This window comes from Ciona robusta, chromosome 3 (genome assembly GCF_009617815.1).
Source record: "Ciona robusta chromosome 3, ASM961781v2".
NCBI classification, from domain to species: Eukaryota; Metazoa; Chordata; class Ascidiacea; order Phlebobranchia; family Cionidae; genus Ciona; species Ciona robusta.
The window spans coordinates 1,468,920-1,494,580 of record NC_143237.1 but is presented as its reverse complement, the minus strand read 5'-3'; the positions used below and the strand labels follow the sequence as shown (position 1 = coordinate 1,494,580).

General features: G+C 34.9%; 6 protein-coding genes across 6 annotated transcripts; 4 read left to right on the top strand and 2 right to left on the bottom strand.

The window, feature by feature from the left end:
* Nucleotides 1-1,055: 1,055 nt before the first annotated feature.
* Nucleotides 1,056-5,503, bottom strand: LOC149737515 (ribosome biogenesis regulatory protein homolog). The gene is made up of 13 exons (XM_089873656.1): nt 5,222-5,503; nt 4,761-4,833; nt 4,496-4,534; nt 4,383-4,421; nt 4,123-4,173; nt 4,012-4,062; nt 3,616-3,694; nt 3,153-3,313; nt 2,890-2,955; nt 2,439-2,480; nt 1,522-1,620; nt 1,419-1,453; nt 1,056-1,221 (listed from the first exon to the last, which is right to left on the bottom strand). Exons 1-13 carry the CDS (start codon nt 5,374-5,376, stop codon nt 1,137-1,139), a joined length of 975 nt encoding a protein of 324 aa, XP_089729782.1. The 5' UTR covers nt 5,377-5,503; the 3' UTR covers nt 1,056-1,136.
* Nucleotides 5,504-5,741: 238 nt separating this feature from the next.
* Nucleotides 5,742-7,797, top strand: LOC149737514 (uncharacterized). The gene has a single exon (XM_089873646.1). It carries the CDS (start codon nt 6,159-6,161, stop codon nt 7,626-7,628), a length of 1,470 nt encoding a protein of 489 aa, XP_089729772.1. The 5' UTR covers nt 5,742-6,158; the 3' UTR covers nt 7,629-7,797.
* LOC149737513 (cilia- and flagella-associated protein 418-like) lies at nt 7,764-10,503 on the top strand. Its single transcript, XM_089873660.1, has 6 exons — nt 7,764-7,897; nt 8,405-8,486; nt 8,761-8,822; nt 8,886-8,951; nt 9,945-10,097; nt 10,154-10,503. The coding sequence occupies exons 1-6, from the start codon at nt 7,797-7,799 to the stop codon at nt 10,245-10,247; spliced, it is 558 nt and encodes a 185-aa protein (XP_089729786.1). The 5' UTR covers nt 7,764-7,796; the 3' UTR covers nt 10,248-10,503.
* Nucleotides 10,504-12,610: 2,107 nt separating this feature from the next.
* On the bottom strand, nt 12,611-14,711 carry LOC149737512 (cellular tumor antigen p53-like). The gene has a single exon (XM_089873650.1). The coding sequence runs from the start codon at nt 14,556-14,558 to the stop codon at nt 13,299-13,301; it is 1,260 nt and encodes a 419-aa protein (XP_089729776.1). The 5' UTR covers nt 14,559-14,711; the 3' UTR covers nt 12,611-13,298.
* Nucleotides 14,712-15,115: 404 nt separating this feature from the next.
* LOC149737511 (protein unc-13 homolog B-like) lies at nt 15,116-21,827 on the top strand. Its single transcript, XM_089873629.1, has one exon. The coding sequence runs from the start codon at nt 15,954-15,956 to the stop codon at nt 20,508-20,510; it is 4,557 nt and encodes a 1,518-aa protein (XP_089729755.1). The 5' UTR covers nt 15,116-15,953; the 3' UTR covers nt 20,511-21,827.
* Nucleotides 21,813-25,344, top strand: LOC149737510 (isochorismatase domain-containing protein 2-like). Its single transcript, XM_089873658.1, has 6 exons — nt 21,813-21,952; nt 23,216-23,311; nt 23,557-23,717; nt 24,127-24,201; nt 24,399-24,512; nt 24,933-25,344. The coding sequence occupies exons 1-6, from the start codon at nt 21,859-21,861 to the stop codon at nt 25,002-25,004; spliced, it is 612 nt and encodes a 203-aa protein (XP_089729784.1). The 5' UTR covers nt 21,813-21,858; the 3' UTR covers nt 25,005-25,344.
* The last annotated feature ends 317 nt before the right edge of the window (nt 25,345-25,661 follow it).

The following is a 25,661-nucleotide window of genomic DNA, read 5'->3' as shown; positions in this document are numbered from 1 at the left end:
AAATCCAAGACGTTCAAGTTATTTCTAACCGACAAAGTGAAGAAACGAGTGAGGTTTCAGAATCAACAGAAACAAATGGATTGAATGCCATTGAAGCGGAACTTGCAACAACAAGCATTGCTGTTGAGGAAAATGTGAAAGTTGCAAAACAGAGTCCTTTGAAGATTTCTAAAAAGATATTTACTTCTCCTCTTAAAGCGGTTAAGAAGGTGACGGAAGTCGTGCCTACACCTGACGGAGAGTCCGTGGCAAACATTGGGGATAAACTTAAAACTGGTGTGAAGAAAACTGGAAAGGCGGCAAAAGTTGTGAAGCAATTTACGGTTGGCGAAGAACAAGAGAGCTGGAGAGATCGCAAGCTGTTGGGAGGTGTTATTACGACGGGGAAACTGAAGGATTTGACTGTAATGGCAAGCGTCACTGCTGTGAACATCGTTGCTCCTGGTTCTGGCGCTATGGTTTCTAATGCAGTAGACAACTTGGAGAAAACATTGGTGGTCATGGCGGAGAATAAAAATGGTAAAAAGTCGTCAGAAAAATCGGAAATCAAAGATAAATCAGAAACCAAAGAAAAAACAGAAACCGAAGAAAAATCAGAAACCGAAGAAGAGAATGGTACTGAATCGACAAAGAAAGACACCGAATCGGATAAAGTAACAACTACAAGTGAAAATGCTTCGTCTGCACAAGAAAAGAAATACAAATAGGCTGCATTATTACACTGTATTTACTGCTTTCTAATCGGAATGACTTTATCCAGCTATGCATCTTATTTATGTGCCCACTCTATCATACGTGTTCAGTGTAAAGTATTTGAGTTTACTTGATATATTAATAAATACATAAAATCATTCATGTTCGCGAAATTGAGAGTTTTTCGATCTGTAAAATCGATTGTGTGTGTAAACCCGTAAAACCGTAAGTAGAAGTTTCTGAAGCAATGTTAGATTGGCTTATAAAAACCGAAAACGTAATGAAAACGGCATGCCACGTCATCCCTGTAATATTTTAATCTGGTACAATATTTATGTTACAAGCAAAAAACATATACACAATTGCGTGTTTACTGTTTGTATTTCGTTTATGACAGCATCTTAACCGGAAAGAAAAATTGTTACAAACAAATTAAACATCGATCAACGTTTGCCCCGCGTTGGACGTTTTCCACCAGCTTTTGACTTGGCTGGTTTCGTGTTTTTTCTTTTACCCGCTTTCGGATTCCTGGGAAACGAAATCCAATAAAGTTTGCACATTTAACACTATCGTAGGCGCAGTCTTAAGGACATGGTTAAAAAATATTTCAATGTTCTTTGTTTACTACTAAATTAGACGAGAAAATAATACGAAAATGTGTTCCACCTTACCCCACAGTGTCCCAACGTACCCCACACTACTATGTGAATATTTCAATCACTTACTTTACTTGTCCGTCCTGAATCTCTTTGTTCACGGCCTGCGTGGAAGCGTGGTTGGGTTTAGAGGTTTTAATGGTAATGTAGAGGGTATGTGATCAAGTCTTACCTTGGTGAGATTCAACTGTGGGGACTTTTTGTACATTTGGTTCAGTATACTCAACTGTTTCTCTTTTTCCGTGTTGCACTTCTGAGTAACAGCTTCAAACTAAAAATGAAACAAAACTAATCTACAGAAACTAAAATAAATCAAAAGCAAATAAAGAAAAAGAATAATTCAATAAGTAGATGCTGAAACGCATAAAACGAGAATAATGCACCCCTATACGATGGTTTAATAAAACGCAAGATATTTCGTTTTTTATATACGTTTTTTAAGCGTCATTGTTCATATAGTAGGGTGGGGGAAAATAAACACCTTGTCACTCTATTTTCTTATCCCATTTGGTAGTAAACAAAGATCATTTAAAGAATCGTAAACCGTATTCTCACCACTCATTTTGTTAATTGTTTAAAACTCGATTAAGATGTATGAATATTATCTGCAAAAGGTGTTTTATCTTCCCCCACCCTAATATATATAGTTTATTGTATTGTTTTCTAAGCAACACTTATGCATGTACATAATGCGTGTTAAACTTATTATCACAGTAAATATTAGGTAATTTGTTAAGTTTCCGATTACTTGGTTAACAGTAATTTAAATTTACAAATATTGTTAAGCTGTCAATACCAAGGTAGGTCGTACTGCTCACTTTAAGTTGGTTAGTATTTATCAAAAAACAACAGACTATATAGTATGATGAATAACAAGCAACAATACAAAAGTAAAATATGTTTCTAGGTGTCATGTTGCAACATACAGACTATCCTAGTGTCTAAACTGCTAGATAAACAGCAACAATACAGTAAATAATAACCCACTAGTAAGTTGTGTCCAGTTGAATTTTCAATTTCATGCACCAATAAAAATAAGCGCCAACCACATTTACCCTTAACCAATAACTCTAAATAGAAAGTACTTACCTTTCGCTTCTGGCCACGTTTCTTAACATTTTTTTCTCCTTTCTAAAAATATTTTAGTGTAAGGAATAAGGAATTTAAAATTATAACGATGGATTGGCAATCAAGCTTGAGGGTCTATTTAAATTTCTCATGTAGACAGAACTGCATTTCAATTAATATTAAACTAATATAATGCTTTTATCAGAAGAATATACTTTGTTTAAAAAAGGGGTTTTGTTTGTACACATCACATTCTTAGTTTGTTTTAAGTAATCAAGTATTTGGAATAAATGAATGAAAACTTATTTTCCATTATTATTACGTGTCGGAGAAAAAACAGTTATTATAACATGAGTGTTCCTTTTTACACACTTCGTGCTCGCTTACTAGTTACCATGACTTGTGGGTGATAAATTGTTTCATGTTTTAATGTATATTGGGTAACAATTCATTAATATTAACAATAACAAACCAAAGTTTCTTGAAACCGACCGAGAGATGCAGTTGCTTGTTTTGAAACATGGAAAGCAGCTTCAAGCTGTAAGTAAAGCATTGTAAGAAAAACAAATACTGCAGATCATTCCAAATAAAATAAAATAAATGTTTATGTACCTTTACAACGGACACAAATTAAAATTATAATCATGTTTCTGAAACTATCTCAGCCAATTTTTTTAATAAACAGAAGAATCCGAAAAAAAAAGAAAATACTCTTAAAAAATAATATATTATTACTTCTAATTTAGATTGTTTCTCTTGTCCAACAGCAGTCCTTCCAACACCTGGAACTTTCTTTCCAGTTCTCCGAGCAACATTACGTAATCTCTGCAGCTCATTCTTTGCCACTCTTTCCTTCTTTTCTTTTAATTTCTTTTCAAACTGATCTTCATTGGGATCTGTAGAAAGTTTAAAATGTTAAGTTGTCTTACCAAACATAAAAAAACATTTATTTCAGCTCATATATAGCATATAATGTCTTTATTGCATTTTAAAATTTTAATCTAAAGCTAAAACAATCTTCAATAAAATCCGAATTTAAAATGAGGCTGTAATGGAAAGGCTAACTGGCTAACCAAAGGATATCAATAAATAAAAATATTGGCTATAATGTTTGTGTTAAAACAGATGATAAAATGTTTTGTGCACCAAAGCATTTTGTTTTTTTCCGTTTTGTTTAAAAGTCATTCTAATAACCCACCTGCATTAGCTGGCACTTCTAACACCCATTCTTTTGTATCATCATTCGCTCGTTTGTAACCCCATCTTGGTTTCCAGGACTACAATAAAATAAAACAAATATCATATTATAAGTTGTTGTAAATATAAGCGCTAAACATTTAAAAATACCGGGGGGGGCAGGAATAGTTAGACACGCTCTTGCAGGAAAAAAATCTTATTGGTTTAAAAGTTGACTGAATGATCCGGTGTAAAACATCTTGCTAACCCTGCTACCCCAGGTATACCGTTATGCCACTATCTATATAGAAATAAAACCATCATAGACACTGTACATGAGTAGGCCTGTAGTGTAGGCCTTCTAACCCTGCCACCCAAGGTATGGAGGCTATGGTTATAGAAATAACATTACACATACTTTTGATTCATCATCCCAAACCATTCTTCCTTTCTTTAACTTTCTGATTCCCTGAAACAAAATAAAAATAGGTTAGGAAACGAACATTTAAATCCTTCAGGAATTTCAAACCTTCAGTTTTGCATATTCTTCCCATTTAGTTGGTGGCTTTGCTTTAGGAATCTGTAAATAAAAGTAATTTGATTTCAAAGACGTGGTTGTATAACCCTATTGACTGTCAACCCAATGGTAAACTGGTAATAAATTGTTTTTTCCATCTTGGGCTTGGGAGTAATGAGCCAAATCTCAGGTCCCATGTGGTGCCATGATGTAGGTCCCATGTACAATAGAACAACATGAACATAGCCCTTAATATATAGTAAAATACTTACTGGTTTTTCTCTGGGAATCACTGTAGTAGGCGCAGGCACCTGTAACAGTAAACACAATTTTAAAACAAATGTCATGAAATATACAGACCCATTTTAGGCAAATGTTTATTTACCTTTGCTATTACAGCATCTTGAACTCTTTCAATTGGTAACTACGTGTAAAAAAAGAATGTATTATTTTTTATCTATTATAACCATATGAATGGGTTATCCTTTAGCTGATCACCAGTAAAAATATTTGTCTCTAAAATATATTATTTAGGCCATTTAATTAATATGGTGCAGTAGTTATTAGTGAGACATAAGGAGAATTTTGAGACCAAAACTTTTACTGGTCAACGGCTTAAGTTTTCCAATCAGTAATCACACCATATATACCTTCCATATTTCGTTAAATAGCAATTGTGTTCCTTCCCTTGCGAGATTCTTTAGGTAATTTTCTTTGTCAGATCTGTGCAAGAATGAATGAACTGTAATTAAATTATTCAAGGGTAGTGGAAGAACGATATTCCTTATAACACTGGAGTTTTGTTTCATATACCTTGTGCCTGCTATTCAGTTACCACATATATACACTGTTGGGTAAGATTGGAGACCTTTAGCACATAATATCCAAATATCCTGGCCGTGTTTTAAACAATTAAAAACGGTTTATTAGAACGCAGGAGCATACAGTTTTATAATTCTTTGAATGATCTTTGTTTAGCACCAAATGGGACGAGAAAATAGAATGAAACGTGTCCCATCTTGCCCCACCCTACTATATATACAACTTTGTGGGTACATAAACGTCTAACAGTATGTCAAGTAAATATTCGAACATTAAAATAAAAAAATACCGGAGTTGTTTTGTGTCAATAGGATTTGAATCGCACGCAAGAAGATTTCCTGCGTCAATCGCAACGTCGATGGTTTTCGGAACCTGAATCGACAAAAGCTTTTCTTCCTGTTCTTTTTGTATTTTCTGCAACAACGCCTCCGCTCGCACGACCATTTTACTTGATATTTTGATCTCTAACAGCTAATGCAACGCTAGGTATAGGTTTTAAAAGTTGTAAACAAAACCCGCACGCAGGACGAAAACACGTGAAATGTATTTACCCAAGTAATTTTAATAAAAGTAAGGTAAAAATGCATCGCCATTTTTGCTCCTAATAGATGAGACGGCAATGTAAGCAGTTAAAATAATCAAATGCTATTTAAGTTTTTTATCTAAACGTATAAAACCCACGGAAACAGATTTTATTTTTTTAAATATGTAATTGTTTGCTGTATAGTGTAAAACACTATTATCTTTTGTGACTGGGCCCATTTAATTTCAGGCGCCAAACGTTAAACATTAGCTGCGCTTTAATTTTTACTTTAAGTCGAATAGATTATTGTTTCAATGTACCTGTAGTATTTTTGTTTGTTATATCTCTAAAATAATATTACCCAGAACTTAGAATTAGAACACTAAACTACATAACATCTTGTCAGATTAAGATAGTGTATGCAGGACTTGGTGAATTTATGAAATGTTGTCTATTCTATATTGTTGTGATAGGGACCATATCATTATTGGGTATTTTATAACTATTCCATTTTCAGATATAGTAATGTGTTTATTTAATGAATGAAAAATAAATTAAAGAACACAGTGTTAACATTTAAACAAATGCATTTATATAATAACACCCAAAAACCTTGAATCTTAAGTATATTTATATATAAAATGTTAATAAAACTAATACTATCTTTGTTTTGTGTAACAGTGGTCATACTTAATTATTGACTATGCTTGCTAAACTTGTTTCACGAGCGTTTCTTCAGCGCGTATTACCACGGACATCTGTTAACCGAACTGCTATCAAACTACCAGCAGATTTATTTGAGAATGAAAATGGCGTACAAGCTGAGCCAATCGACAATAAGTTCGCTGGTGAACCAGAGTCATACATGGATTTTGAAGAAAAGGCAAGAGAATTGATGAAACCAGAGCGAGTAAAAGAGTCCAGTTATATTAAGGAGCTTGCAAAGCATTTGAATAAACCAAACAAACAGTTGGATGGCTCATTTCATTTTAGTGGTATTTCAAGTATTGCAGACCAACAAGAGTTGAATGGGGGACTGGTAAAGATGTATAACAAAGATATAAGTTCATTGTGGTTGGATAAGGAAGATAGCCATACACCAGATGACCTGGAATTAAAATTGGCGTATCAGTATGCCCTGCAACTGGTTATACCTGGAAGATTTGACTTTCCACAGAAACAGGATTATGATAATTGTAAAAATGATCTAAAAATTTGTGTAAAATCTTTAAATGAATCTAAAAACTTTCTTAACGCCATAAAAAAATTAATGAAACACTGGTCGCACAGTCGATTGAAGGTTTTTAATAAATCAGAACAGAAAAACCAGAGTGAGGATACAGTTAAGGTAAAACACACCTCACCAAAAAACACACTTCTGACATTTTATTCACCAAGTCTTATGATGCGTTTTAATAAAAGACGTTTAATAACAGCCCAGCAGCATGGACAACCAATGATTGTTGACATGGATTTTGAGACCTACTCAAACGTGGGTGATATGTACAAGCAACTATCGAAAGTAATTGCTGATAATCGTCGTTTATGTCACCCATTTAATATTATTATGGCAAATCATAGGAAAGACAACGAGTTAAGTGCGTGGAGTAAAACAGATTTCTTCAGAAATAACGATAACTCAGCTTATCTCAATGTTACTGAAAAATCTTACCTTGACATGCAGCCTTTGATAAACCCGGAAAGTCTCATATATTTGACTCCAGATGCTTCTGAATACATGACTGAGTTTCAACATGATAAAGTTTACATTTGGGCCGGGCTTGTGGACAAAATTCCCCAGGCTGGGTTGACAAAGACAAAAGCACATTCCGAGAAAATAAAATGTGAACGGTTTCCTTTAGAGTTGTATTTGAAATGGGGGGGAATTGGAGCTAGGAAAAATCTTTGCCTCACAGATGTGTTTAACATACTGGTAACTTTAAGAGATACAGATAATGATTGGGTAAAAGCTTTCAGTGCACTCTCAAACCGGTTTCACCGTGGTCTTACTGAGCTTGGAAAATGGGCTGTAGATTACGACGAAAAAATTATTCTTGATTTCGAATCTGGAAAGAGAAAGTTGGAAGAAAAAGAGAGAAACAATAAATTTACCAAAGTGTATAAAACAAAACCCTATTTTGGTCAATCTGGGTTTGCTTCAAAATTTTCGTAAATCTTTAAATCTTTCGTAAAAGTTTTTTTTTCGTTTTTACAAATTCAAAGAAATTTCGTAAATATTTTCATTCTACTTTTAACATGAACTGATTTGTTGCATAAGCTGTTAAATTTAAAGCAAATTAAGGATTTTTTAGGAGTAATTTTATTTCTTGCATTCAAGGAAATGGATGACATAGATGACCTTTTAGATGAAGCTGAAAAAACATTGCAATTAAATTCACAGAAAAAAAAAAGTACATCCAATGCAAAGAAAGAAAAAACGAGGTAAACAGTTTTTTTTATAAAATGCCCGTTATATTTAAACAGAATTGCAGTTTAGTTTATTGGTATTGTGCATTCCTATAGCGATCACTGATGATAATATATATATATTATATTTTAATAAACACATGTTTATACTCCCCTCATGCTTTGGTTTAGGATGTATCAGTAATCTATTTTATGTGGGCAGAGTCCTATAGGAAGACTCAGGGACAGAGTTGGCCGATTCTCTTAGTTTTAACAGTAACACACATTGCTCTACCCAGTAGTCACTAATAGGTTGTCCAAATTAAAAAGATCACCCGCAAATCAACTGTCCTTGTCTGCCACAGGGGGACATACAAGTTTAATTCATTATTTTCCAATCTTTGTATTGTATACATCTGTAAGTATGTCTTCCAATATCTATTTATTTTTGCAAAAAAAAGTTGTATTTGTATTGTATACATCTGTATTATGTCTCTGGCAATGGCAATATACCCATTTATTTTTGCATTATAATGTCTTCAGGTCCTATTTGGATGATGATATTGATGCAATATTAGGACTAGATGATTGTGTTAAACCAACCACATATACAAGAACTGTCAAGGTTTATTAAGGAAAATCTTATTTTGTAATTCACGCAAAATTAATCAATTTTTATAAATATTATAAAAAATCTCAAGAAACAATTACATGCATAGCTGCCTATATGGTAACCTATATGAGAAAAAACAAGGTGTGTAAAACAAAACACCTGTTTTATAAATACTATTGTTGCCCTGCCATACAAAGATTAAGAAAAAACAAAAAATGTGTTTGTTTGTTGTTCTAAATAATGCATGTTTTAAATAATGCTCACTAACACCATTTATTTTACACAGCAATCTTCAAGAACAACAACAAGAATATCTGATTCGCACTCCAGTAAAGCAAGAACAAAAAAGTAGAATATTTCTTTTAAATGAATTCATTTTTGCTTAGTAGTTTTAGCATTAATTTTTTGCAGATGTTCAACCTTGTATATTGGAGGAAGCAAAACAAACTCTGGACATTGTAGCTTGTCTGTTAAGAGGTTAGTCATCAAATAGTAATGCATATAGTCATATTACTCATATACTATATAAATTATGGCTTGGTTGAGGTTTATATTCCTTCATTTAATGCTTTAAGTCAGTGGTTCCCAAACTTTATTAACTCGCAGACCATTTTTGGGTTTATGTAATGTTCTCGTACCACCTACATTACTAATTACTAAAGGCTCCAGCCTCCAGGCCAAAAAGTTGGATCGCTTGATAATTTACACAACACAAACTTAGCACTGCCTTTCTCATAGTTACGTATAAAGTAAATGTAATTTGCCTATTAAACAGGGCAACAAGCGGTAACAAACAATCTTAATATGTTCCAGAAGTAGCACTGCTGTATATTTACGATGTTTTCCTCAACCAAGCAGCATATTTGTTACGTGATAGTAGGAATTCACACATGGTTTTATTGCATCATAATAGCGATTGTTTGACCTGGCAATTGAAGACATAATAACAATTCACACGGCTGTTATTTGCTTCATAATATCGATTGTCCCCTTGATTATTTAGCCTGCAGGTGCTTAAAATACATTTTCAGGTTGTGCAGAATTAAAGTATAGAGATGTTTGCAAAGAATACTTCGTACATGCGTAAAGCAACGCCTCGCGATTGTTTGGTGTAAACCTAATAAGTTGCTTGGGTACCACCTGGGAGACCTTCGCGTACCACAGTTTGGGAACCACTGCTTTAAGTGCTACATCTATAAATGATACTTTTTCTTGGCCACCATAGTGTGTGGTGGCAGCATTTGCCAAGACAATTATCATCATTAATGGGTTGTCCAAATCGTAAGCCATGCAGAAAAAACGAAAGAATACAACCACCTACATGGTTACAGAGGTGCATGCCATAGTGCACCTGTGTTATAACAACTTTCTGTGTGAGGATAAAACAGGGTCTTAGAGCGCTGATGCTGAATTTAATACTGTTGTAAAGTGTGTGAGCATAGAGTTTATTAAATATATTTTATTCCTTAGGTGCTGTGATTACTTGCGTTGTACTGGATGTGATTTCAACGTCGAACAATATATTGATTATAAATGGAACAACAGTGTTGACTACTTGTTTCTACGTAATAATATGCCAGATTTTGACAAAGTTGCAACCAAGTTAATATACAAAGCTGGTAGGTAGTATCTTTGGGTGCATGCAGCCTGCTAATATAATTATTTATCTTTTTAGGTAGCAGGGCCTATGCTTGTCAGTGCTCTTGGAAAACTGCCACTGAATTGGTATCTTTAATAGATTGCAAGTTAAAATGGGTTTGTGGCAAGCATTGAAGAGTTTTCATGCGATTTTATATTTATAGCTTATCACTGGTTTTATATAATCACTGCAGTTCTGTAACAGTTGTGCATTGGTGCTGTGCTTATGTTCTTGGTGTAATTTTTAAGCGAACTGTATTAACAGAACAGTTTGATTTATGATCTAGTATCACTGTACTTTATTTCATATTATACATATATATTCTTGCAGACTGTTCATCTTTTTTACAGACATGTGCAAATTGTAAATGCTATTTTGTTTAAACAAAGATTTTTGTATGTTTTTTTATTGCAGTTTAGTTTATTCATGAGGTTTTCATTGAATAGTTTAAGTCAGCGTAGTAAGCAGGACGGGGTAAATTTCTGTTCTGCGAGAGAAGGTGCATGATTTTTTACAAACTTTTGGTTATGTTTGGAATGATTTTTCCCACACAAGTCAATCAATGAAACAGATCAAATCATGATAAAAATAGAATTTTCTTACTTTACCAGGGATTGTACACATTTTGCATGTTAATTTTTAAAATGCTTCAAACAAACAAATATACTGTAAGTGGGACGTCTTATCACCGACTGTAAATTTAATATGAGTATTACCCGGAGCTACTTCACTACTACAATTCTGGCAAATGAAGATATATAGTTTGTGTTAGGTACAGACTGTCAAAATTGCTACTAGCATCATAACAATTTATATTCCCATACCATTTTAGTAATTTGTACCTTTGCAAATAAAATATTTTTGTAGGAACATTTTTATTGTGCAGAAAATATGTTTGGCCCCAACACCCGGAATCTTTCTTCTATTGCTATTCACATAATTCATTTTTAATTAAACCATTTTTATTCAAACAGAACTGTGGAACAAAATTTAGATTTCTTGAAAACATTCAAAATTGATACATAGCACATTAAAAGTTAAGTAGACTCGGCTTGGTTCTTCAAATTGCTGTACACGGTGTAGAATGGCAAAAAGAATCCACTTCCGATAAAAAATCCCATCTTTACCATCAATTTCCACTTGTTTTGGAACGGATTGAAAGGTAGCATGTCTTGTGCTGTGGGTGGTCCATGGCCCCCAGCTCTGACGGCTGATTGAGAAAAACCTCGTCTTACAACTACTGTGGAAAGTCGGCCAATCATCTGGTAAACGAAAGTTATGTTAAAATTCAACAGCACGAACTTTCTACTTAAATTATGCGGTTTGACAAATCTTAACATAAACAACTAATGTGATTCATCCCATTGTTTAAAAAGGTGTTAGCAAGTTAACGAAAGATAGAAATAACAGCCAAGTGACAGTCTTTATAACACCCAAGAAGCAACCAAATGCCAAAATGTTATTGTTATACATGGAAACATTGTGTTACATATTATTAAAATTAAGCCAAGTGTTTTGTTATAATAAATAAAACGATGCATGCCATTTTTTACTTACATTTGTTCCTTCGTAAAACCTTTCAACAAATTTAACAAACTGTTTTGAAATGTTCAAACAAATCTTCCAAAGTAAAGTCGCCGACGTGACCTTTTTCTTGCTCTCTTCAATCAAGCGTTCCCCTTAATTGAACACAGAGATATCGTAAAAAATATGTTTTTTTTGGGAACAATATTTCTTGTCTGTTTCTACTCGAAGTTGAACATGTGTATTCTAGCTGTTAAAAGAATAAAACAAAATGTAGGGAAATTCCAAGAAACAGTTTTATTCCTAGAGACTTTTCTAAAGTCGAAAAATACCCCATCTGAAAATTATCTGCTGAAACCAGAAAGAGTTTCTTGCGAGACCGCTGGCGCGCAATACCAGATTACCGAGTACGGAGTACGGACTTTGCGTAACACGACTATGTTTCTTGGAAACAGCCGCAAACAAAGTTAAAATGGCATGCATATTTTGATTATCGTGAATAACCTAAAATTTTTAATATATTACTTATTCACATGTTTTGCAGAGTGGCAGTTTAACCTGCCTAAACTGTAGGCGTATGCTAACTCATGTGTGTAGTAGTGAACTGGTAATGAGCGACAGCGATGTAAATCTGAGCTCATTGGTGAAACAGGAAATAAAAAGCTATCGTCGCGAGGTAACAACAGTCGTTATACCAACGCTTATATATATATATATATATATGTATATATATAAGCGTTGGTTATACCACGAATGTTCTTTTCCACGCGCATCGCGCCAGATTATGACTCGTTAGAGTTCGCTTTTTGACTTGTTACGACAGTTCATCGGATTTACCCCAACTATCAGAAACATTATTTCAATTTTTCAACCCTAGAATTTAACAATAATGTTATTTTTAAAAGCATATTGTATCTAACAAGTATAAAAATGTCAGATATCTGCACTAACTTGATATCAAATAGCATTCTAATCCAATTGCAGCTTTTTTATTAACGAAATTATGAAACTTAAAAAAAGGTTAACAAAGATTGTTGATCACCAAACCAAATAAAACAATATTAATTGATAAGCATAAACACTGTACAGATGGAGAGATAAAGCACGACGCAAGGCACAATTATTTTATACAGTAATACAAAGGCACTGTTTGTATTATTCCGAGATTTGCATCTAAAAGAACCAATTACAATCTACTATTTTGATGAATACTGAATAATTTAGTTAAAATACGATTGGTCCTTCGCTTAGTACAAATATATGGAATATTTCTCACTGTGAAATATGGTAAACTACTTAAAATAATGGCAGTACATTAACAAAAAATGAAAACAAACATGTGAATTTTTTTAACAACAGATGCTGACAAATATGTTGTTACACAAACACATAAAGTTAAGTTTTAACATAATTTTAAATGAATTATAAATTAAGAGAATGCTTTTTGTTATTAGTTCTAAAATGGTTGTAAAAAAACAGCGTTACATTAAAGCTCAAGAAATAAAAAGTCATGATTTGAGAGAACGCATTGAGTTAGTGGAAGTATTATCGCTGTGAGATGCATATTGCTTAGTTAACAACTATTTATGTAAAAACCCCAAAACAATTTCAAATGCTTCTGAAGTATGAAGTTACAACTTAATATTATATTTGGTTTATTATCAAATTTGATTTCTTTGGCAACACGCTTTCTTTACATCTGGTTGAACATAGTCCAATAAATCCAGTGCTTCTTTGTATTCTTTTACTTTTTCAAATTTCCGCTTCCCACGTATGTTTAATGTGTATACCACGTCGCCATCATCATCATTATCAACCTTGTTTTCTTCATTCTTTTGAACAACTGGAATTGATTTGGAATTGGTGGCAGATTTGCATAGACGCTTTCGACTTTTGTTTTGGGAGGTTACGTTTTTTTTCTCTTCTTCTTGTGTTCTGTCCCTTCCAGGGCATGCACAGATTCTTGTGCTAACAACTCGCTTTCCGAGAAGTTCCCCGGTTTCACTCTCGAGGTTAAATATTGTTAAAAGTGGTCTTCTGTTTATACCAGTCTCAGTCCTACAGCTTGATAAGCACATGAACCTGTACAGCAGAGCCATGTATTCTGACCCTGAGTGTGGGGGCTCATAAGGAACAACCACACATTCTCTTCCTTCATGTGTTAAACAGTACTGAATATTATTGCTTTTTGATTCTACCCGAATAAGGTGGGAGTTTGGGGTATTACTGTCACTGCTCTCTGTGCGACATTCGTTGCGATGGTTAAAGCAACGGGTGACAATCTCAGTAACATTGTTTGGTTTTTCAAAAACAGGTATTGCCCGAATGACACAACCACTTGGGGGCTGGGGTGAGCAGCGGAACTTGATTGGGCAATTTTCATTCATTTTGACAAACAACTTTTGCAAACTATAAGAATAAGTAAAGGGTGCACTTTTTGGTGCTGATTCAGTCTTTTCGCCAAAGTTTATTTCAAAGTTATAAATGCCAGGATATTCGTTGTTGGGCAGAAGGGAAACTTCGGTTTGAAGACTAGAAGTTTGGAGTTCTGCCAGCACAGAGTTGTTTGGCAAGGTCATTACATAACCAGAATCGGGATATTCATGTTTAGAAACCGTTGTCACCTGAGAGTTGCCACTACATTGAGTACTTGGTAAGCTTTGTGCAAATAAATCACCAATGGATTGCTGGGACGCCTGGGAGGATGTTAGAAACTCTGATACTGGAAATTCAATATCATTTGCTTTGGTAGTGTCCAACTGAAGTACGTCAACAGTTTCTTTACATTGATCATATTCTTGATTTAAATCTGTTTGCCAAGACGGTAATTCATTGTTCTCAGATAAGGTGTTCATCCAAAAATCAGAAAATGACTCTTGAGAATCAGGAAAGTTTAGTTCCGATGTATCAGCAACTGCCATGTTATAAACCTACTGATAATCTCTTTCTCTATAAAGGAAAAAGTAAAAACATTGAAAGCCCAAAGTACATTGGTTGTTATAAAGGCTTATTTTCGTTATTGTATTTCGTATCATATTTCATGATTAATAGTTGTATAAACGTGATAGTTTATCATTACTTTCATTTCTATATTTATGCCGTAGTAACTTTAATAGCAAAATTGCCATTTAAATAGGGTCTCTTTAAAAATGTGCTGGTTGCTCTTTGCGCTTTCATTGAATCCACTACTTGCACAAAACGTATGCCAAACGTTTTGGAAACCCGATATTTTTCGCGGGAAAACTAGGCCGTAAACAAATCATTTTTTCAAATACAAGGAGCCTAAGTTACCCAATCTCAACCACTATGTAGCTATAAGTAATGTTTACCGGTATACTATGTCCAATTTTACAATAATATATCTCTATTTTGGTTATTTTACGATATTTTGCTATCGCAACGCATAATACCATAACTTCCTCTCTAGTACCCACGCTGCATAACTTTTTCTCATAACATCTCTCGAACTCTTGGTTCCTTTTTCTGTTTTTTTTTTTTGCCAGCTTGATCAACAAACCAACAAACTGCATGTAATAGTAGGGGTTAACGAAAAACAATAAATACACCCAAAACTTTGTAACTGAGCATATTATAGCTCTAATATCCACACTCCTTTGCCTTAGCTTAGAAAATACAGTGTAAGGTTAGTTTTTATGCTGTTTTTTTGAAATTTTATTCTGGGGACAAATAAATTTCGCTGGTCATTGCTAGTAATCTTTTTATGTCGTCCGCTAAGCGATGCCAAAGGGAGTTCTCGTATTTTGTGTGTTGTATAATATATTGTATAAATACTCAGAAACCTACAAACCTTCATTCAGTGATGTTCAGGTAGTTGCAGCAGGTATTCATATAAGGTACATTGCAGAGTTAAATAAATAGATGTTAAGATGCCAGTAATAAATCATTCTCGGCTACTCCTATATGTTTAACGTTATTAGCTATCCAATAAACCCTAAACAATAACTGTTTGACTAGTTTATACTATCACGAAAAGTTTTACACTATGTACCGTATTTATTTATAATGTTTTATGTTTTTATTGCTTATTTCTTATTAACTGTAAGGACATAATGTTATACCCGCCATGTGTTTCTGTTTGTTGTTGTTATTACACGAAAAACAAAGATGAATCATAAACTTAATATTTTGCAATCTTACTTAGCCTAAGCCAGTACTATTTCAAAAGATTTTTTTTCTGTTAACCGTAAACCAATGCTTACAATTTTAGGATAAAGTAATTCACACAAGTTACTTTATTTCAGATGACTTGGTTTTAAGAATTTTTAATTATTTATCTGATACCAAAATGAATTAAGATGTCTCTACTTTGTGTTAAAGTCAAACAAGGGAAACTTGATGGGGCCCCTGACAAATTCAACACGTATGTCTCATTGAAAGTACAAAACGTTAAGAGCACAACAATATGTGTGAAAGGATGTGATCCACTTTGGGAGCAGGATTACATGTTCGAAATCAGCAGGGTAGATCTGGGACTTTCTATTGAGATCTGGAACAAAGGAGTTCTTTGGGACACTTTGCTGGGCACAGCCTGGTTACCACTTTCACACGTACCACACTGTAATGAGGAAGGAGATGGTGCATGGTATCAACTTTATACCAATGTGAATTCTGACAAGGGAGTTGTGCCAGATGTAAAGAATGCTACTAACCACAAGGTCTTATGTGACGTACGTTTTGAACTTCCGTGTGAACTTTCTGAAAACGAGGTGGTCATGCTGCAGCAAAAACTTGACGAGTTCAATGAATATCAATATGACACCTGGATGGTGGATCCGTTCTCCAGCACATTGAATAAGAGCAATGCAACAAGTTCAATTTCAATCGACAGTGATTACAGGAGTGATGTGAGTGTTGTAGGTTCGTACCAAACAGTGCAGCACGCCAACGCCTCATCTTCACAACATAGAGAAGCAAGAGCTTTAAAGAAACCAAAAGCTGGAAGTTTGACAACGGATGAAGCGGATAGTTATTCTCGTGAATATGGATCGGATACTGAATCTTTTGACTCCCGATGCCAGAGGTACGGAAGTGAGGAAGACGCTGAAGCCGACCGACAAGTCGGACAAGAGGATGTAGGTTTGGTGCTGAAACATGAAAGTTATGAAGACAGCCCACCCAAAATACCTGATGATCTAGCCAATTCTGCTGGTGATATGTCATTTTCTTCTGCCAAGTTTAAATGGATTCATGCATTTAATCGTGTAAGAATAGGTTTAAATGGAGAACGTGAAGATCAGCTTGGTGAACTCCACTGTTCGAGGAAAGCATCGTTGTGGAACATTGGAGCTAACAGCAGTTTTTATACAAGCATTGACAGCATGCCTGATATTCGACCAAGGAAAAAATCAATACCTTTGGTCAGTGATTTATCTATTGCAATGATAAAAAGACAAACTGGAATAACTTCTGCTCTTGTAACGTCACGGGCATCTTTGAATGATGAAGATTTAAAACTTCATGTTTACAAGAAGACTTTACAGGCATTGATATACCCTATTTCTTGTACCACACCTCATAAGTTTGCTATCTGGTCTGCTTCCACACCCACATATTGCTATGAGTGTGAAGGTTTATTGTGGGGGATCGCAAGACAAGGGTTAAGGTGCTCTGAGTGTGGGGTTAAGTGCCATGAGAAATGTAGAGATCTGCTGAATGCTGATTGTCTTCATCGTGCAGCAGAAAAGAGCTCCAAACACGGTGCTGAAGATAAAACTCAACACATAATCACATCAATGAAAGATCGAATGAAAGTGAGAGAGAATAGTTGTCCCCAACTCTTTCAGTTAATGAAGTCTGTATTTGATGTGAACTACGACTCCCATCATATTTTAATGGAGTCGGCCAAGCAATGTGTGTTGGATGGAACCTCAAAATGGTCAGCAAAGCTCAGTATTACTGTGATCAGTGCACAGGGCTTACAGGCAAAAGATAAAACCGGCTCCAGTGATCCTTATGTCACTGTACAGGTTGGGAAGACAAGGAAAAGAACCAAAACAATCTATGGAGACCTTAACCCACTGTGGAATGAAAACTTTCACTTTGAGTGTCATAATTCAACGGACCGCATTAAAGTTCGGGTTTGGGACGAAGATGACGACATTAAGTCAGTCCTGAAGCAACAGTTTAAGAGAGAATCTGATGATTTCCTTGGTCAAACTATTATCGAGGTGAGAACTTTATCTGGTGAGATGGATGTTTGGTATAATCTTGAAAAAAGAACAGACAAGTCAGCTGTGTCTGGAGCAATTCGTCTGCACATAAATATGGAAATCAAGGGGGAAGAGAAAGTAGCGCCTTACCACCTGCAGTACACTTGTCTACATGAGAACCTTTTCCATTATACTTGCAAACAAAATAATGACATGGTTAAGATTCCTAAAATGGACGGAGAGGAATCGTGGAAAGTTTATTTTGATGGACAGCAGCAGGAAATTGTGGATGAGTTTGCCATGCGGTATGGTGTGGAATCAATATATCAAGCCATGACTCATTTTTCATGCCTGTCATCTAAGTACAAAAGTTCCGGCGCCCCAGCTGTCATGAGTGCATTGCTGGCAAATATCAACGCTTACTATGCGCACACCTCACCAACCACCCATATATCAGCAAGCAACAGGTTCGCTGCATCCAACTTTGGCACAGAGAGGTTTGTGAAGCTCCTTGACCAGCTGCACAACTCTCTACGTATTGATCTATCAATGTATAGAAAGCATTTCCCTGCTTCTAAGCCAGAAAAACTCATTGACCTCAAATCCACTGTCGATCTGTTAACTAGCATCACCTTTTTCCGGATGAAAGTACAAGAACTACAGAGTCCGCCACGTGCAGGCCAAGTGGTAAAAGATTGCTGCAAAGCATGTATTCGCTCAACATATGGTTATGTCTTCAGCAATTGTTCAGAGATTTCTCAGACTGATAAAACTGAGGAGGGTCCAGAGGAAGGAGGACCTCGGATTGATGACCTAGATTTCTGGACTCAGCTTATCACGTTGATGGTGTCAGTCATTGAGGAAGATAAAAACATCTATACCAACTATCTTAACCAATTTCCCAGTGAGTTCAATGTGGGGCAAGTGTGTGCAGGTGAAATGTGGAAAATGTTTTCAGAAGATCTGGAGAAGGGGTTGCTAGAGCATGCTCAACACAGGCTGTGTAAAACCACTGATTACATGAATCTGCAGTTCAAAGTTAAATGGCTGTATAAGGAGTATGTGGCCCCACTTGATATGTTCCAAGATGCCGTGCCGGAGTATTCACAATGGTTTGAACCTTTTACCATGGACTGGCTTGATGTGAATGAGAAATTGTCGATGGATTTTCTCAGTGGAGCATATGAACGTGATCGACGTGACAGCTTCCAGCAAAGTTCTGAACATGCATTGTTCTCGTGTTCTGTTGTTGACATCTTCACTCAACTTAACCAGAGTTACGATATTATAAAGAAACTGGAGTGTCCTGATCCCCAGGTCGTAAATCAATTCATGACTAAATTTGCGAAAACCATTGAGAAGGTACTTGACACATACGCTGAAATGGTGTCAAAAGATTTCCCAAAACTTTGTGCAAAAGAGGACACTGCATGTGTGCTTATGAACAACATACAGCAGCTGAGGGTGTTGCTGGAAAATCTGTTTAGAAACATGGGAGGTGAACAACTTGATTCTGTCACAAGCGACATTTTAAAAAGTTTGCAAGTTAAACTCAACGTTCGCCTTGGAGAACTTAGTGAAATATTTGGCCAAAGTTTTACACAGAGGATTGACAACAGCATTAAAGCAATGGGAAACTTGCTGTGTAAGATAAAAGGCAATGCCAATATTAGCATTCAACAAAGATCGAGTGATAACATTGCACATGAGGCTGATAACGTATTGCGGCCACTGATGGATCTTTTGAATGGAAGCTTGGAGATGTTTGCCAAGACCTGTGAAAAAACAGTTCTGAAACATGTTCTGAAAGAGCTGTGGAAGCTGGTTGTTAAGAGTCTAGAAACTTCTATTGTTCTCCCGCCATTGAATGATATTACCGGTTCCCAACTTCTACGCAATGCAGCGAAGGAAATATCTCAGTTCTCCAAATTCAGGGACCTTGCACGGGAAGACGTCAGCAGAAACTTGTCTCCCCGACAATGTTACATTTTGGACGCCTCACTCGACTCCATCAAGCAATACTTCCATGCTGGTGGAAAAGGGTTGCGTAAAAATTACCTGGAGAAGAGTGAAGAGTTACAATCATTGAAGTATGCACTGTCACTGTATACACAAACTACGGACTCTTTGATCAAAACATTCATTGAAACACAAACTACACAGGATGAACCAAGCGTAGAAAGCCCACAAGGAGAAGTTTCGATCCAAGTAGACATATACACACATCCAGGCACCGGGGAAAACAAACTTACAATTAAGGTTGTGGCCGCAAGCAACCTAAAATGGAACACAACAGGAATGTTCCGGCCATTTGTGGATGTTAACCTTGTAGGACCTCATCTAAGCAACGTTCGACGAAGGTATTCAACAAAAAGTCGAAGCAATGCGTGGTCACCAAAGTACAATGAATCTTTCAGTTACTCGATCGGTAACGTGGAAAAAATCTCCGCTTACGAGCTTCACTTATGTGTAAAAGATTATTGCTTTGCACGAGACGACCGTGTTATTGGAGTTGCAGTGATGCAGCTTCGTAACATATCTCAACAAGGTTCATGCGCCTGTTGGTGCTCACTCGGTAAAAACATTCACCTGAACCAGACGGGCTGGACAGTTTTACGAATACTGTCTCAGCGTGCTGGTGATGAAATTGCTAAAGAATTTGTTCAGCTTAAGTCCAGCACACGCTCGCTGGAAGAAGCTTAATCTATTTGAACTACCTAATTCTGTGCCATGATATGCCTTCTCCATATTGTCGCAATCGCACATCACAATTATGTAATTTAATGTTAAAATTCAGTGAACTAATTATTTTCTTACACTTTATTAATGTTGCAATCCTGTATGCAGGTGTATTAATTTTAAAGTGTTTTTGGGTTAAAACAGTATCTTTATACACATGGTGTTTTTGTTTTTCATGTGAATAGGTTCCGTTATCAAGTTTCTTATTGTAAGTTGTATCATGTAGTTTTATTTTAGCAGTGTTGTTGTGATTATGGATAAAGTATATTTAAATCTCTACCCTTCCGTTTTGTTCAGTCATAGTTATATTTGGTTCAGTATACACATTCCCACCATGGGAATAAACAGTTGTTTACATTTGTTTTTTATCTATTTATTACTCCTGCTTTAATAATTGGTGTAAATTACTTGTTAACCTTAATCCGAATATTTCTGTACCGTACTTTGTTTTATGTTTCCTTCATTTTCTGAGCAGTTTTGTTTTTGTCGATGTAGTTTTGCTGCAATTTTAGTATTTTAAGCAGCAGGTATTTAAAGCTTGTAAATTTCTCTATCGAATTTTGATCACAAAGTATTTTTATACGGTATCAATTTGTTGCTGAGTTATCTCTGCTGTAAAACTTCATTTGATAAAAAGTGTCATGGCAGTAACATTTTGCATGTCAAATATTTTATTATAGTTGTGCAGTTCTATAAGTTTATTATATGAATATTGTTGATGATAAATTACATGGTGATCATATTAGCATTTCATATGAATGTAAACATTATACTTTTTATTCTGAAATCAATCTTCGTTGTGCAAATATCCTCCTTGAATAGCAAGCACCTGCTGTTTCATTAATCTTTTACTTTTCAAGATAAGATATTTCCATTAAATATTGTTTTTAATACCACTTGCTTCTCTCTATCGTTTGCAATAACATACAGTGCAAATATCTTTCAATGTATTTGTGCATTTATTACGATCTCACTCCTTGGCACACGAACAACTCGTTATATGTAAAACAAGTATTCTCTCTTAATTTTAATTTGTTTAACATTTATTTCCTATAACACATTCTATGCCTTTTAACGCATTTTATTCACTGTTGCATTTTTTGCTTGCTTTTTAAGAACCAGATAAGCAACAACAACAATTACGTCCTTGTCTTTTTTGCATGCACACTGTATTACTTTTATCAATATTTTCGGTTCAAAAAGATTCCTAAACTATTATGCTTCAATATGAAAACAGAATCATTTTATGTTTAATACGTCCTGTGAATTTATTATTAGGAATTAGGTTCATTAGGCTTTGTATCTGTTAAACATGGCAATGGCAGCACGCAGCCTCGGCAGGTTATCCCAGAAATCAACTTCACTTTTTCTGTGCGACATGCAAGAAAAGTTTCGACCCAGTATTGGTGAGTTTTTACAGTTTTATTTTGAGCGAAATATGTTTGTTTTAATTTGGTCATAGGCATACAAATTTTTATTTGGCCATTTTTAGGACAAACATAATCATTAGCAGATGAATTTTATTCAAATAACAATTTACTTCAGTAAATGAAATATATTTGCAATGTTTATTTTAGCACTTACCAAGTTAAAGGTGTCATTAAATTTAAAACTGTAATGTTATGCAGATGTTATATTTCAAAACAGGTTATAGTTTCCATGGTATTTAACCACCATATAACTTGACTATTGTTGCAACACACACAAGTTTGCTTTCATGATCCTTTGTGTTTTCCATTCTACTTACACGTCAGCCCAAAACAAACATAGATTCGAACTTACCACTTGTTTTTCAAGTGCGTTTTGAAACACAACAGCGGGTGTATTAAAACCTTCTGTGTGATCCCACACAATGGTTACCACACATAAATGCTATTTATATTGTAGGCTTGTGTAATGGTATATTGCACTCTATTTGTTCAAGGGAGCTATTTATATTCTCAGGGAAATGAGTAACCTGTAAGACAATTAATATGTACTCCAGCTGTGGCCACTCTTTGTTATATAAATATTGTATATACGAATATTTTGTTGAATATACCCTCAGAAATAACCATAAATGTAGTGTGTATAAATAAATATATAGGCCTATATTACATAATTAGGTACCAATGCGGAAACACCATTTTATTTCATAAATAACATAATATGACCTAAAATAAACTGCACTGTGTTATCCCAGGTTACAAATATCCTGTTATATTTTCGATTCTTCCCCATAGTATTGTGTTCTGTTCATATATTAGATTATGTCATATCTAATGTGAATGTCTGGTATTTTTCTATCTATTTATATCTTGCGTTATTCTATCCCATTGTTATGCCCACTTACCTCGCAAACCTAAGTGACGTAACAGACTAAATATTTTTACGTTATCCACGCGGACACGCCACTTTAGTGGAAATTGTAATTAATACTTAGATGGCCGATTCCTTTATTACATAAAACCAGCTATTGTGATGTCATAATATTGACGTCATACTCAATTTATAGATCTGTGTAATCTGATAATGTCCATTATATTCCATACATAATTAGTCATATGGAATTATGATTTATTCTTTCTTGTAGTGGTATGTAGCTAATACATTCATTTTATAAGAAGGGGTAATTCATTAGTACTTGAATTGGTATATTAGTATTCATTCACAGGACTTATTTTTTTTAGTTTATTTCCCTCAAATTTTGGAATGTTCCAGAAGAATGAACGAACTGGCAAAAATCATGAAACTTCCTACAATTGTAACTGAGCAATATCCCAAAGGTATAAATATATTTGTGCATTTAAACAACCACATAAATAAATAAATATTGCTTACATGTATAATTAATTTACTTCCTAATTTTCGCCATTATTTTTGTTTTGTTGTAGTATTATTGTGAATAGTCATTCGGCCATAATATAGAGCAAATTTTGTTTTTCATGTTACATTATCTAGTGGCTTCAGCCTTCATAAATGAATGCCCTTTTTTATTACATGTTTTTACTCTTGTCACCATTTGTTTTAGGTCTGGGCCCAACTGTGGGTGAACTTGGTGATGTAAGCCATGCAAAAAAGTTTGAGAAAACTTGTTTTTCAATGGTGCTACCACAAGTTGAAGAGGAATTAAAAAACAATAAAACCAAGTCTGTCATTTTATGCGGCATCGAAACACAAGCTTGTATATTGGTGGGTAAGAAGTTTTTCAGCAAACTTTAGTATATTTAGAACTTAAATAACCTTATGTTTTGAGTCGGCCAATTTCATTACAATGTTGGTGTCTCCAAATACTTTAGTTATGCAGAAGCAGCATTTTGGGGCTTTGTTTTTCTTGCTTATTACTACTTACATAAATATTTAACACACTGATGGTATCTGTGCATTTCCAAGCATATGTTGTGTGTTGTAATCGATAGTTCTACTTTTGGTTCGATCAAACTGAAGACACGTAATTGCATGTCACATGGCTGTCTGTTTGATTTACGCTCTATGTCAAGAAGTAATTGCACTTTTCTGCTATACTTCAAAATTAAATTTACCGTTCCTGCACGTGTAATAAGGTACCAGAGAAAGAACTTGTTGACACTTTGTTTTGCAGAGAACCACAACTGATTTATTGGATTTAAATTACGAGGTCCATGTTGTTGCTGATGCTGTTTCTTCAAGGTCCCAGGTATTAATTTGCTTTATATGGTTATGAGTTGTTACTACATAAGGAGTAGCTATTAATTGTGGTTCATATTCATCTGTAACCGCCAGTTGAAATCCGGTTTAAACAGATTATTCCAGTTCTCCTGTAGTAACCGCAACCTATTTCTCAGTATTGCAAGATTAATGTTTGTGGTGACAATAATCTTGTTTTATCAACAGGTTGATCGTATGTATGCCATTGCTACAATGAGGCAGATGGGTGCGTTTATAACAACTTCTGAAACGGTTTTATTGCAACTTTTAGGAGACGCAAAACATCCCAACTTTCGTGAAGTAAAGTTTTTCAATATTCACAATAATGTTTTTTTTGTTGTAAATTTTGCCCAAAAGTTTTGAAGTTTATATCTTAACCTTTTAAACCACTTAAATTTTGTACATTTTTAAAAATTTAATATTTGTAACATTTGTCTATATTAGGTTGGGGTAAGATGGTTCATGTTTCTGTTCTCTTTTATTGTCCCGTTTGGTAGTAATCAAAGAACATCCATCTTACCCCCATAGCAATATAGTAGGTTGGGAAAAGATGGAACACTTTTCATTCTATTATCTTGTCCTGTTTGGTAGAAAACAAGAAACATTCGAAAAGTTATAAACCGTTTTTAATTGTTGAAAACACGACCAGGATATTTGAATTTTATGTGCTAAAGGTGTCCCATCTTACCCCACAGTAATACATTAATATTTGCTTAACAGGCACAAAAGTTAATCACCACGTCTGCTCCTGACAGCGGTTTGCTTGATTCGTTTGGTGGAGCAAAGCTTTGATGGAGTTAATTTACGATCGTTGAGCGTTGGAATAATCGCGTGCAAGCTTTAATTCTGTGTTTTCTCTATTTGAATTTTGTACCTATGCAGCCTGCCCCGATGGGTGCCAAAGTGCGTTGTATTATTAATAGTTACGAGAGTAACGTGGGCAAGTCGTTCTCCTTGTGTTGCCCATAAGGGACACTCGTTGTTCTACGTCACTTTCACGGATGATGAATGTTTCACGAGCTCGATTCCAATTACTTCTATAAATCAATATAGGAATGCAGGTATCTTGTACCGTGAAAATGAACGGTTTCCAAATCTGTGCGGAGTGGTGCTAATAAATTAAACTTCAGAAGGTTGTGTTCTGATTAATTGTATCGCAAATAGATCCTGTCGACATGTAACGTTATTGACTGCTCGTGAGTTCGAGTAATAAAAGTATCAGTTTAGAAATTTCCAAAATCGTAACTTTTTTTGCGTAAAAAGAACAGGATTTTTACTATTTGATTAAGACGTTAATACGCTTGCTCGATCCTGTGGTGATTAATTTGCGAAAACACCGGCGAAGCAGGCTGACCACCGGAAACAGATTACGTAATCATTACGTCACTAAATCAGAGAACTTTCCGAATATTACAGAAACACCACATTTATATAGTATATAGGTGTTTA